General features: G+C 49.9%; 1 protein-coding gene across 1 annotated transcript in view; it reads right to left on the bottom strand.

Annotated features, from left to right (window-relative positions):
- The window catches only part of FAT4 (FAT atypical cadherin 4), a 149,251-nt gene extending 142,057 nt beyond the window's left edge, over positions 1-7,194 (bottom strand). The window contains exon 1 of the mRNA XM_009896010.2: positions 1,570-7,194. Coding sequence (XP_009894312.2) covers positions 1,570-6,849 — 5,280 coding nt within the window. The 5' untranslated portion in view covers positions 6,850-7,194. The remainder of the gene's footprint in view (positions 1-1,569) is intronic.
- Between the last annotated feature and the right edge of the window lie 5,112 nt (positions 7,195-12,306).

Here is a 12,306-nt window from a genome sequence, read left to right as displayed (position 1 = left end):
TCCAGCTTCTCTGTTCAGAAAGCTACCAGGTGCAGTGGTACCAGACCTACTAGGCTTTGTCAGCAGGCCAGCAGCAATGATTTACAGCTGACTTCTCCAGGGGCAATCTAAAAATCAGTCTTCATCTTGCCAGCTAGATACCAGAAAACACTGAGGACCTCATGGGCAGAAGAACACTTCAGTTTTGTGGCTACAGGTTCATGCCCATTTATTGTGCCTTATCAGGTTTTTTATCAGCGAGTTTGAACTCCCTAACAATTACTTTGCAGAGCACCAGTCCCTGCTAGTATAGCAGAGAGAGGTTATAAACCTGTAGAGATCATACTTCAGCTACAGTAAAGCAACAAAAAGAGCAAGTGAGAATTAGAATCAACACATCTGCTAAAATCAAATAGAAAAGAAAAAAAACAAACAACACACAACCCAAACCACCTCAGTGGCTCAAAACTAAGACACAATTCCCAAGAGGAAGTATAGCTGGGACAATGCCTGGGATGCACAGGGGCTGTGTGATATTGAGGTAAGCTGTTCAGCTAGGGAGGGAAATGTTGAACCCTTCCACACTACCAGCATCCTCTGCTGGTTGGTCCATTCAGAAGTGCCAGCCCTCACTTTCCAGGAGCTGCAAGTCAAATGGCTCAAAGTGAGCTGCAGAAGGCAGCTCCAAGTGATGGTGCAACTTAAAACAAACATGAGGCTCCCTTTCACACCAAGCTTCTCAGGATTCCCACAGAAGGTATGAACAGTATAAACAATCAGCTCAATGGCTCAACTACCAGACTGAGCAAATAAAACATCAGTACTGTACAGATGATATTTTAAACCTGGCTTCCACCCTTTGCTCTTCAAGCAAGTCATTCAAAGGGCATTTGAAATCAAAGAATTTAAAGACCCTTCACTCAAGGCAAATGGCTTTGCAATAAGTGGAGCTGCCAGCTAAAATCTTACATTTTTACTGTCCATCACAGCCAATGACAGAAACAAGACCATTTTCATGCTCATCAGTGAAGGTAAAGAAGTAACCTGAATTGGAGATGCATGAGGAGACCTATCTGAAGGCCCTAACCAGGCTGGGATGCTAAACACATTCAAGACTTTGAGAGTCGACGGAGCTGTTCAGAGCAATCCCCAACTGGACAGTCCTCAAACAAATGCCAGCACAGTGACCTCAGTGACCAAAGTTCAGTAATAATTCACACAGGAACAGAAAGACTTCAAATAATTAGTGACTGCTAAAATAAGAAGGCATACAAAACTCCACAATACCTCTGATTAAACTTTTTAGCACCTAAAATACTTAGTATGTAAAACATGTTTGACCAACATTGCGCCTACAGGAGCTGTATTTAACCACCACACCTGAGCCTCTCTTGAATTTCTAGAGGCAGCTTGCAGTAAAGCAATTTGAGTGATTGTAATTGGAAGGTTCTCTCTAACTAATGAACCATCAGACTTAGCTTTCAGGTCTTCTGCTGTGCACTAGCACCTGTAAAAACAGCTAACAGTCAACACACAAACTGGCTTGTTTAGAAAGCACACAGGTAAGTAATCACTGAGCAAAATGTTTACCTCTGCTCGTTGCGTGCGGGGCAAAACAGAGGTCTTCTCTATGGCGTAAACATCCACCAGGTAAAGACGTGCTCCTTGCTCCCTGTCCAAAATGGCTGCAGTCTGGATGACACCCGTGTGGCGCCCAATGGTGAAGAGGCGCCCCAGGCTCTTATCCTCGCACCGAACCGACACGATGTAATATTCCACCTGAGCTTCAGAGCCCCGCGGACTCGCCGCTTCGATTGAGATCACGTTTGTCCCAATAGGTTCACCTTCTTTCAAGATGGTTATGTATTTTGGCTGAGTGAAGACAGGCCCATCAATCCCTTGCAGAATTATAGTCATCTCAGTGGTGGACTTTCTCCTTTCGGGGCCCAGATCTGTGGCAGAAACGATGAGGTTGTAGATGAGCTGAGAAGGCACCAAAGCTGATGCCACTCTCAAGTCTCCGCTGTAGCGATCCACAATGAAGGTTTCGGTGTCTCCATTGACTATTTCATATTCCACTTCTCCATTGGCACCCTCGTCAGGATCCGCAGCAACAATTGTGGTTAGGATGGAACCGATCACAACCGAGGGGTCGGCCGCAAGAGCATTTTGCGACACGAACACGGGGACATTGTCATTCTGGTCCGTCACCAAAATGGTCACATTCTTCAGAGCAAAGCGCCTGGACTCCACAGGAACAGCCTGATCAGTGGCCTTGACTGTCAACTCAAAGAGGTTAGCAAACTCCCGATCTATTTCGGCATTGGTAAATATCGTTCCTCTCACTTCGTCTATACGAAAGTGATTACCTCTTGGCATCTGTTGAATGATTGCATACGTTAACTGCCCATTGATATCTGCATCTGGATCGTGAGCAGTCACAGAAATGACAGAACTACCCACAGGAACGTTCTCAACAATAGACTTAAAGATGTCCCCCGGAGGAAAATTAGGAGGGTTGTCATTAAAATCCCTAACGTGTATTACCACTGACATTGTAGACGACCGCGGTGGCCTTCCTTGGTCTTTTGCTGTTATATTGAGCTTATAAAGAGATTGTGTCTCAAAGTCCAGTTTCTTTGCAAGAAAAATGCTACCAGTGTTGGGACTGATGCTAAAGGTCCCATGATTGTTTGTTCCTGTAATGCTATAGTGGAGGTCAGCATTGTCACCTGAATCAGAATCGGTGGCAGTGACAGATGAGACAAGTTCACCGACTCTCATGTTTTCCAAGACATCCACTAACAAGGTTGATTTAGGGAAGGAAGGACTGTTGTCATTTTCATCCAACACATCAATGCTCAGCATGCAAGTTGAGCTTAGGGAAACTGCTCCCGAGTCTACTGCTTGGATGACAAGTGAGTATGATGCAGTAGCTTCATGATCTAATTTGCCTACTAAGGTCACTTGGCCTGTGCTACTGTCTATTGCAAACTGGTTTTCTTCATTTCCCTTGATTACAGAGTAGTGAATCAACCCATTAACCCCCTCATCAACATCTGAGGCAGAAACTCTCAGGACCTGTGTCAGATTTGCTGCCAATTCTGATATAGTAGCCTGATAGAGATCTTTCAGAAACTTGGGGGCATTATCATTGATGTCCTTCATGTAGATTTGCACAGTTGCCTGATCCTTTAGAGGCTTTGGCAACCCCTGATCTGTTGCTATTACAGGGAGACTAAATACTGCTGCTCCCCTTTGTCTCATGAGAGCTTCTCTGTCAAATTGATGAGTGCTCCTTATTTCCCCTGTCACTGTGTTCAGCTCAAAATCCGGCTGCATATGCTCAAATGAATACCTGACTTCCCCATTTGGCCCAAAGTCTTTATCTACAGCACTTATTTTACCAACATGCGATCCACCCCTCTGCTCCTCTTCAAAATAAAACACATAGTTGGTGCTGTTGAAGAGGGGCCTGTTATCGTTTACATCCTCCAGAATCACAGTAACGTTCACAGTAGCATTGAGTGGTTCCACTGCTCTATCAGAGGCAACAACCAGTAAAACATATCTTTCCTGAAGTTCACGGTCCAGTTCACTTTTTATATACAGCTGACCATCTGGGAATATGCCAAAGGCATCCCCAGTATTTCCTTCAATTATACTATAAGCTATTTCACCGTTCACTCCCGAGTCTTTGTCAGAAGCCTGCACCTTAAAGAACCTGGAATTCACAGGCTCTGACTCCAAAATAGTGATTTCATAGGAAAGCTGGTCAAACACAGGCGGGTTATCATTCACATCATGGACAGAGACAGTCAGGATGAAGTTGGAGAATAGCTGTGGCACTCCCATATCTGAGGCCAGAATTTCAACCTGGTAAGACCCAGCATTTATGTCCAGTGGTCCTGTTAAGCTTATGGCACCTGTTTCTTCATCAATTGAAAACAAGCCCTTTGGGTTTTGCTTAAGGCTGTAAAGGACCATGCCATTAACACCTTCATCAGGATCAACAGCTTTGGCCTGGAATATAGTATGCCCAGCTTTCCAGTTTTCAACCACATTTACACTTTCCACTGCATGAACAAAGTGTGGAGAATTGTCATTTAGGTCTTTGACAGTTATATTTACCATAGCATCTCCAGTTATTGCCCCACCACTAGCAACCACCTTCAGCTGGTAAAATGCTTGCTCCTCCCTGTCAATGATACTGGCTGTGGTGATCTCCCCTGTCGCTCTGTTGATGGCAAACATGCCCTTTTGGTCACCTGTTGTAATAAGGTAACTGATGTTGGTGTTGAGGTCCATGGTGGAAGCAAAGACAGTCCCTACGTGGTAACCTAGGGCAACATTTTCAAAGACAACAAAACTATACATGCCCTGACTGAAAACAGGTGGATTGTCCTGGGTGTCCAAGACAGTGATGGTGACAATGGCTTGGTTCTGTGATTGAAGATGGCCACCGTCAGTGGCCACAATCTGCAGCTGGTAAGCAGTTTTCTCCTCCCTGTCAAGGGCTATTTTTGTTGTGATGATCCCTGTCTGACCATGGACCTGAAATCTGGAGGTGTCTCCAGCTGAGATGCTGTACTTGACTGTCCCATTGGGTCCTAGATCAGGGTCCGTGGCAGACACTGTGGTCACATAGCTTCCAGCTGGCTCATTCTCTTGGATATGGGCAAAATACTGAACCGGGTAAAACACAGGGCTATTGTCATTTACATCCAGGAGACTCACATTAACTCTGGCTATTGAAGAAAGGGGAGGAGAGCCCAAATCAGTGGCCAGGACCTGCAGGGAAAAGTGAGCCTGCTCCTCCCGGTCCAGCTGTGAGATGGTGCTGAGTTTGCCTGACACGGGATCCAAGCGAAAGATCTGGCGAGGGGTCACCGAGGAGGGGCCAACCGCTGCCAGCAGTGGCTCAGCTTCCTGCAAGGAGAAGCGGACAGTCCCATTGTCCCCCAGGTCCCCATCTGTGGCACTCAGGACCAGCAGCTCGATTCCTGATGGAGAGTTTTCAGGCAGGGACACCTGGTAGCCCTCAGGTTGACTGAAGCGAGGTTTGTTGTCATTGACATCCAGAATGGTCACCACCAGCTGTGCATAGGAGAACTTGGGCTGCACTCCTTGGTCGCGGGCACTGATGTTGAGCACCACCTGAGAAGCAGTCTCCCGGTCCAACCCACTAGAAATGGACATGCCTGCAGCATGCCCTGCAGTGCCACCCTTGGGGCCAGCTGTGGTGACCAGCCCACTGTGCTCACTGATGCAAAACCAACCGAGCTCATTGCCCGAGACAATGCTGTATTTGAGGTTGGCATTGAGCCCCGAGTCACGATCCGTGGCACTCAGACCCCGCACATAGCTGCCCACAGGCACCTCCTCACTGATGTTCACCCTGTAGACTGACTGCCCAAAGACAGGAGGGTGGTCATTAATGTCATTCACAAAGATCACCAGGCTGGCTACCGATGAGCGGCTCACAGGAGCTGCCACCGCCCCTTCAGGGGAAAGGGAAGAAGTTGGGGAGCCTGGGGGTGGGGCCCCGTAGTTATCTGCCACTGCCACCGTAAGGTTATAGGCTGGGATCCGTTCCCGGTCCAGCGCAGCTGCTACTTTTATAAGGCTAAGGTTAGGCACCTTACTGCTGTGCACCTCAAAGTGCCGCTGCTCATTCCCTGCCAGGATCGACACAGAGATGTTCCCGTTGGCCGCGGGGGAGTCGGCGTCGCTCACCGTCAGCAGGGCCACCACTGTGCCAGGGGCTGCGTTCTCATCCACAGAGGCAAAGCGAGAAGTGGCAGGGAAATAGCGAAACTTCACCCGGGGCTCGTTGTCATTAACGTCGAGCAGGCGGATGAGGGCCTCAGAGCGGCTGCTCAGCGGTGGCACCCCTCGGTCCGTGGCCTGCACCGTCAGGGAGTACTGCTGTCGCGTCTCATAGTCCAAACGCTCCCGGATTCGGATCACCCCGGTCTCAGGGTCCACCTCAAACGGGAGGCTGCCAGCTCCCTCCCCACCACCATCACCTCCTTCTAGGCGGTAGCGGATGTCAGCATTGGTGCCTTCATCAGCATCAGCGGCGGCCACCTGAAGAACGCTGGCTCCAACAGGTGCATCCTCAGGCACTCGTGCCTGGTAAAGAGTCTGGCCGAAGATGGGTGGGTTGTCATTGATGTCCTGGACAGTGACATTAACCTGAAGGTACCCCCGCCGACGGGGCTCACCCTTGTCCTCCACTTGTACCAACAGCTGGTAGGTAGGGGTGGCCTCCCGGTCCAGCCCACCCCTAGAAACCAGGTGCAAAAAAGCCCCTTCGCCGCTGGGGTTGAGGGTGATGTTGAGGCGGAAACGCCCCTCCTCGTTTCCAGCCACGATGCGATAGGAGCCGTGGTCTACACCATTAGTGCCACTGTCGGCATCGGTAGCCGTGTCCAGGATAAGCTGGCGCCCGCTGCCCGTGTCCTCCTTGAAAGTCACCACGATGGAGGGGTCAGGGAAGACGGGCGCGTTGTCGTTGAGGTCGAGCACCAGGACTCGCACCTCACTGGGGTAGGTGGGCTGGCTAGAGAGCACCACCAGATCCACCACATCGCTGGCCAAGCTCTCGCGGTCGATGGTCGCGCGGGTGTACAGGGCCCCCGAGGTTGCGTTGATGGCGAAGAGGGCATGACTCTCGCTCAGACGGTAGGTGAAGCCCGGGCGAGTGGCGATGGTGCCCACCCAGGTACCGGGCGGTTGCTCCTCCAGCACCTGGAAGACCTGGCGGGGCTCGGCGGCGGCGCCCAGCGGTAGCAGCGGCGGCAGCAGCATCAGCGGCAGCAGCAGAACCGGTGACGGGACCCCGCGGACGGCGGGTGGGCAGCCCATGGCGCCCCGGGGGTGCAGCGCCCCGGGGCCGCTGCTCTCCACGGTGCCCCGCTGAAGTCCGTCTCCCCGCGCTCTCGCTTCCCTTCTCCTCTCCTCACCCACGGAGGCTCCGCTCTCCCTGCCCCGTCACGGACGGGAGCAGACCCTCCGGCGCGCCGCGCTCACGGGACGCTTTTCTTATGTCGCAGCCGCTCCTCCCGCCGCCGCTCCGGGGCTCGGGGGCGGCCGAGGCCGCCGCGCCGCATCGCCACTCAGCAACCGCCGTGGCTACCGTCGGGAGCGCCGCGTTCTGCCGCTCCTCAGCGACCGCCGCCCCGCCAGCATGCCCGGGCGCTCAGCGGCGATGCGGGACGCCCCCGGGTTTGTAATCCACAGCCGCGGCGCTCACTGCCGCCGCCCGGCCACAACTTCGCCGGGCGCTTATTGATCCCTTCCCTCTTGACGGCCGCCGACGGCTCCCCCCACGGCTTCCCATTGGTCGCCCCACCTTCTGCCCCGCCCTCCGCCCCGCCCCGCCCGGCGGAGGCCCCGCGCACTTGGGGGTCTGTCCCGGCGGCCACCGGGGGGGGCGGGGGGGGGGGGGGGCAGGGGGGAGTCAGGACGGCGAGGAGGACTTTGGACACCGAAGGACGTGAAGGCGGGGGGCTGCGTCTTAATTGTAAAGCAGCGTTTGAAGGAACTTGAGGGCTGCGCGGCGACCCACAGACGTTATCGCCGCTAACGGTGCTTCGCCGAGCAGCGACAAACTTCCACTCCGGTGTAGCCTAAGCGGCAGCACGGAGCTCGGCTAGCCCCGACGCCCTGCTGCCGCCCTTCTAGTACGCCTCCGCCGCGATCCACGCGCGGGCCGGGAGCGCCCCCTGCTGCCCCGTGACCTCCGCGGCAGCCGGTGCTGCGGGCGGGTCCGCGCTGCCCCTCTTCTGTCCCGGGCTGGGGAAGGGGAAAGGGGAAGCATCACAGGGATGCGAGAGTATCACCGGGAAATAGCGTTTTTGGGGTAAATGAGACACGCACCATTCTGCATCACACGCCTTCCTTCGTCCTACATTCCTTCATTCTACACCTTTCTTATGCCACACATGCCTGCAAGCCGCATCCTCCAGCATCCCCAAAAGGCAGCACCTTTAAATGACTGGAAAAGTCCTAATTCCATGTGCCTGTGGTCACACCGAGTGTGAAGGCAAGGGACAACCCCAAAGCCACTGGTGCCAGTGGAAGCAAACCTCGCATTTTGAAGTTATTCACCTTTAGTGCAAGCAGGGATGTAAACGTGGTGGCCGACCAACCTGTAGGCAGGAGTTAAGATGGACAAAGTAGACCCAACATGGCCAAGTAACAAATCATTGAATCAGTTCAGTTGGAAAAAGCTTTTAACATTAAGTCCAACCATTATCTAACTCCACCAAATCAGCAAATGCGGAGTTTATTTATGTCCCTGAGGGCATTAATTAACCCAGCAGTGAATTTTCTGACTTAGAAAAGAAAGGAGAGGAGCGAGGTGAAAAGAAATGAGGAGAGTATATGAGTAATGTGGAAGTCAAAGAACTATGAGGATAAGGAAGACATTTTTTACAGTAAGGGTGGTAAAACACTGCCCAGAGATGTAATAGATACCCCATCCCTGGAAACATTCCAGCTCAGGACGGATGTGGCTCTGAGAAATCTGATGCAGATGAAGATGTCCCTGCTGACTGCAGAGATGACCTAGATGAGCTTTAAACATCTCTTCCAATCCAAACCATTCTATAAAGCGGTGTCAGAGGTGGTTTGTTCCCTTCTGTTTCCCCAGATATGATGAAAAAAGGGCAATGACATGAACATTAGCAGGAATCCTAGATGTAAGCAGTTAATAAGGAAGAAGTGGGGTTTCCTGCACCTGGATGGTATTGTTATCTAAAAGCAATGAGACACTTCAGGCCATTAGCTCCAGCAAATCATTGTTTCCTTTAGGCAATGGAGCCCCATGACCCAGTGGGCACTGCAGCCATCTGGAAGGGCCATTCCTCCCTGCATGCACACCCTATGCCAGTGCTGTTATTGCAGGGTACCTTCCCTTCCCCTCAGCCTGCATTTAGTTTTGCACTTTTTAGTATCTGCTTGTGACCTGGAGAAGGACTTTTGTGCCTGGAAGTTGGTTCAGTAGGAGACAAGAAGTTTATCTACAAACTTGATGGAAATAGCTCCTTCCCAAGGAGCTGGGCAGTACACCGATGTGATAACCAAGAAGGGACCAGGGGTGCTTTCTGGCTCGCAGAACGCTGCTCAGATCTGCAGCAGTTCTTTGATATTTAACTCCATCTACAGGCGTGCAGCAACCCTTGCCTGCAGCGAGCTGTTCACTCGTCCCAATGTGACAGGCAGCCCTGCGCATCTAGGTGGCTTCTTTATTTGCATGACATGGTACAAACGAGGTGTTTAAAACCAGGAGAAAACAACAGTAATTCTGTATTCTCAAAGGAAAAAATTGTATCTATATGAGGAAGAGAGGGGAAGGGTTACCAATGGAAATTAATATCAGCCTTGTGTTTTGGTTTGGTTTTTCACTGCCTGGGTGTTTTTACATTTGCCAGCTGAATTTGAGCTCCTAGTCAAAAAACACAGCACTGAGGAACACGGTGGGCACTTGGGCACCCCCTCAGAAGGGCTTTGGTCCATTCACTAAGGCTAGGTCAGAATGAATCTTAAGTGGCTTATGTATGGGGCAGACACAATCTTCTTGTAACGTTGTTCAAGCTTCTCTGTGCCCACTGTTTGCACTTTCCTGAGGGGTCCTCTCTCAAGCCTTGAGCATAACAAAAATTGCTACTGCAGAAGCATTGAAATACACAAAACCTCCACATCAGCCTTTTAGTGCTGCACAGCTGGCATAAGAAAATTGCATAACATTCGGGAAAAGACAGTATCTAGAAAAAAGGGGGAAAATATAGACCCTAGGTTTGGAAGCACCAAGTTTGTGCTGTCCTAGACACTTGCAAACAATGCCTTCCACTGTCAGATGCCACAGTTATGGTATGTGCCCCTTGCATGACATTGAGACCTGATACATTGCAAAATTCTGCCACTTGTGAGAATAGAATAGAATACAGAACAGAATAGAATAGACCAGACCAGGTTGGAAGAGACCTTGAAGATCATCGTGTCCAACCTATCATTCAACACTATCTAATCAACTAAACCATGGCACCAAGCACCTCATCAAGTCTCCTCCCAAACACCTCCAGAGATGGCAACTCCACCACCTCCCTGGGCAGCACATTCCAATGGCCAATCTCTCTTTCTGTGAAGAACTTCTTCCTAACATCCAACCTAAACTTCCTCTGGTGCAGCTTGAGACTGTGTCCTCTTGTTCTGGTGCTGGTTGCCTGGGAGAAGAGACCAACCCCCACCTGGCTACAGCCTCCCTTCAGGTAGTTGTAGACAGCAATAAGGTCTCCCCTGAGCCTCCTCTTCTCCAGGCTAAACAACCCCAGCTCCCTCAGCCTCTGCTCATAGGGCTTGTGCTCAAGGCCTCTCCCCAGCCTCGTTGCCCTTCTCTGGACACCTTCCAGCAACTCAACGTCTTTCCTAAACTGAGGGGCCCAGAACTGGGCACAGTACTCAAGGTGTGGCCTAACCAGTGCTGAGTACAGGGGAAGAATACATCAAACAACATCTCTGGGTTGCTTTGCAGGCCCTGAAATGTAACATTTGATCTAACATGATGGCTGTAACTATCAATAAATTGCTTCAGAAATGGAATTTGCTGAAGCCTTTTATATCCATGCCTGTAAAGCCAGGCTAGATGTATTTTTAGATACAAAACATCCATAAAAGAAAAAAAAAAACACCCCACCTAAGCACTTCAATTCCTGAAGTGTTTCAGTATATTAAAATTCCATTTCATAGGATTCAAAAAGTGGTGTAGGTGTGGGGTTGGGTTTTTTTTTCCCCCCCTCAAAGAAAATGTTTACAAGAAAATGATGTAAAATTTTACTGCCCATTTTCAGTTACCAAAACAATTTCAGGCAAAATTTTATGATAACATTCTTGCAGCTGTTTTAGATTTCAAACAGAGCCAAAGGTAGGAGATTTTTAACAAATAAATGTACAAAAAAATTACAGTTGGTATTTTTTTAATGTTTTAAGGGGGTTTAAGTTGTTGTAATGGCTAAGGAAAAAAGTAATCCATTGAAACTGAAGCAGCTTATGGTAGATGTAAACTGACACAAACCTGCCTGTGCTGTCACTGGTACTGTCAGCAGGATGTGCTTCAAATGGAACAGTGTGATAAATCCCTCAGGATTCATTCTATTCTCTCCTCTCTCACTGCCTTGAATTTTAGTCCCTTGAAGATGAATGATTTGTTTATATGAAGATTTGAGTATGACTGACCAAAACCCAACATTGCACAGACCAGACAGACCAGGCCAGACAAAATAAAAGGCAATAAGGAAAGTTTTTGTGCCAGCCTCAGGATCAGAGCCAGAAGCTCTCCTGAATCCAGCTCAGATGACAACAGTTCTGACAGTGGTGAGGATTCCTCATCTTGCCTTGAGAAAGAGTAGCTATGAGGAAGTTGTTGAGGTAGGAAGCAGGAAGAGAAATCATTCGTCAACCCCAGGACAAGCCCTACGAGGAGAGGTTGAGGGAGCTGGGATTGTTTAGCCTGGAAAAGAGGAGGCTCAGGAGAGACCTTACTGCTGTGTACAACTACCTGAAGGGAGGTTGTAGCCAGGAGGGGGTTGGTCTCTTCTCCCAGGCAACCAGAACAAGAGGACACAGTCTCAAGCTGCACCAGGGGAAGTATAGGTTGGAGGTGAGCAGAATGTTCTTCCCAGAGAGAGTTGTTAGCCATTGGAATGTGCTGCCCAGGGAGGTGGTGGAGTCACTTGTTCATGGAGGTGTTCAAGAGGGGACTGGACGTAGCACTTGGTGCCATGGTTTAGTAGTCATGAGGTCTGTGGTGACAGGTTGGACTTGATGATCTTTTAGGTCCTTTCCAACCTTATTGATTCTATGATTCAGACTGAAATGAAAATAAAGCTGCTGAAGAATGAAAGTTTGTTGAAAACATGACCATCTCCAGTGAAAGTGTTACTTGAGTTCCTCCCAAAACCCCTAAAATTCTGGGCACTTTTAGGGAGTGGGGATTTTGTGGGTTTTTTTGAGGGGTTTTGGTTGGGGTTGGTTTTGTTTTGTGTTGTTTTGTTTGTTTTTTGCTTAGCATGAGGGTAATAAAGTGAGAAGAAAAAAAGAGGAGAGGTCTTAAAACACAGGGAAAAAATCCCCATTTTTTTCCCCTGAAGCCCACTGGAAACTTTCCATGTTGATCTGTTTCCTCTTTGCAATTCTTAGAGGCTATGAGGCAGAGAGACCTCTTAAGCCATCTTCTATTTGACACTGCATTAGCCTAAATCCAGAGTATCTCTGCCCCTGCCACTGGCATTACTCTAGCTGTGCTTCAGCATAAGCATGGGT

Source organism: Dryobates pubescens, chromosome 24 (assembly GCF_014839835.1).
Source record: "Dryobates pubescens isolate bDryPub1 chromosome 24, bDryPub1.pri, whole genome shotgun sequence".
NCBI classification, from domain to species: domain Eukaryota; kingdom Metazoa; phylum Chordata; class Aves; order Piciformes; family Picidae; genus Dryobates; species Dryobates pubescens.
The sequence above is the reverse complement of the archived record's forward strand: the minus strand, read 5'-3'. Positions and strand labels throughout refer to the sequence as shown.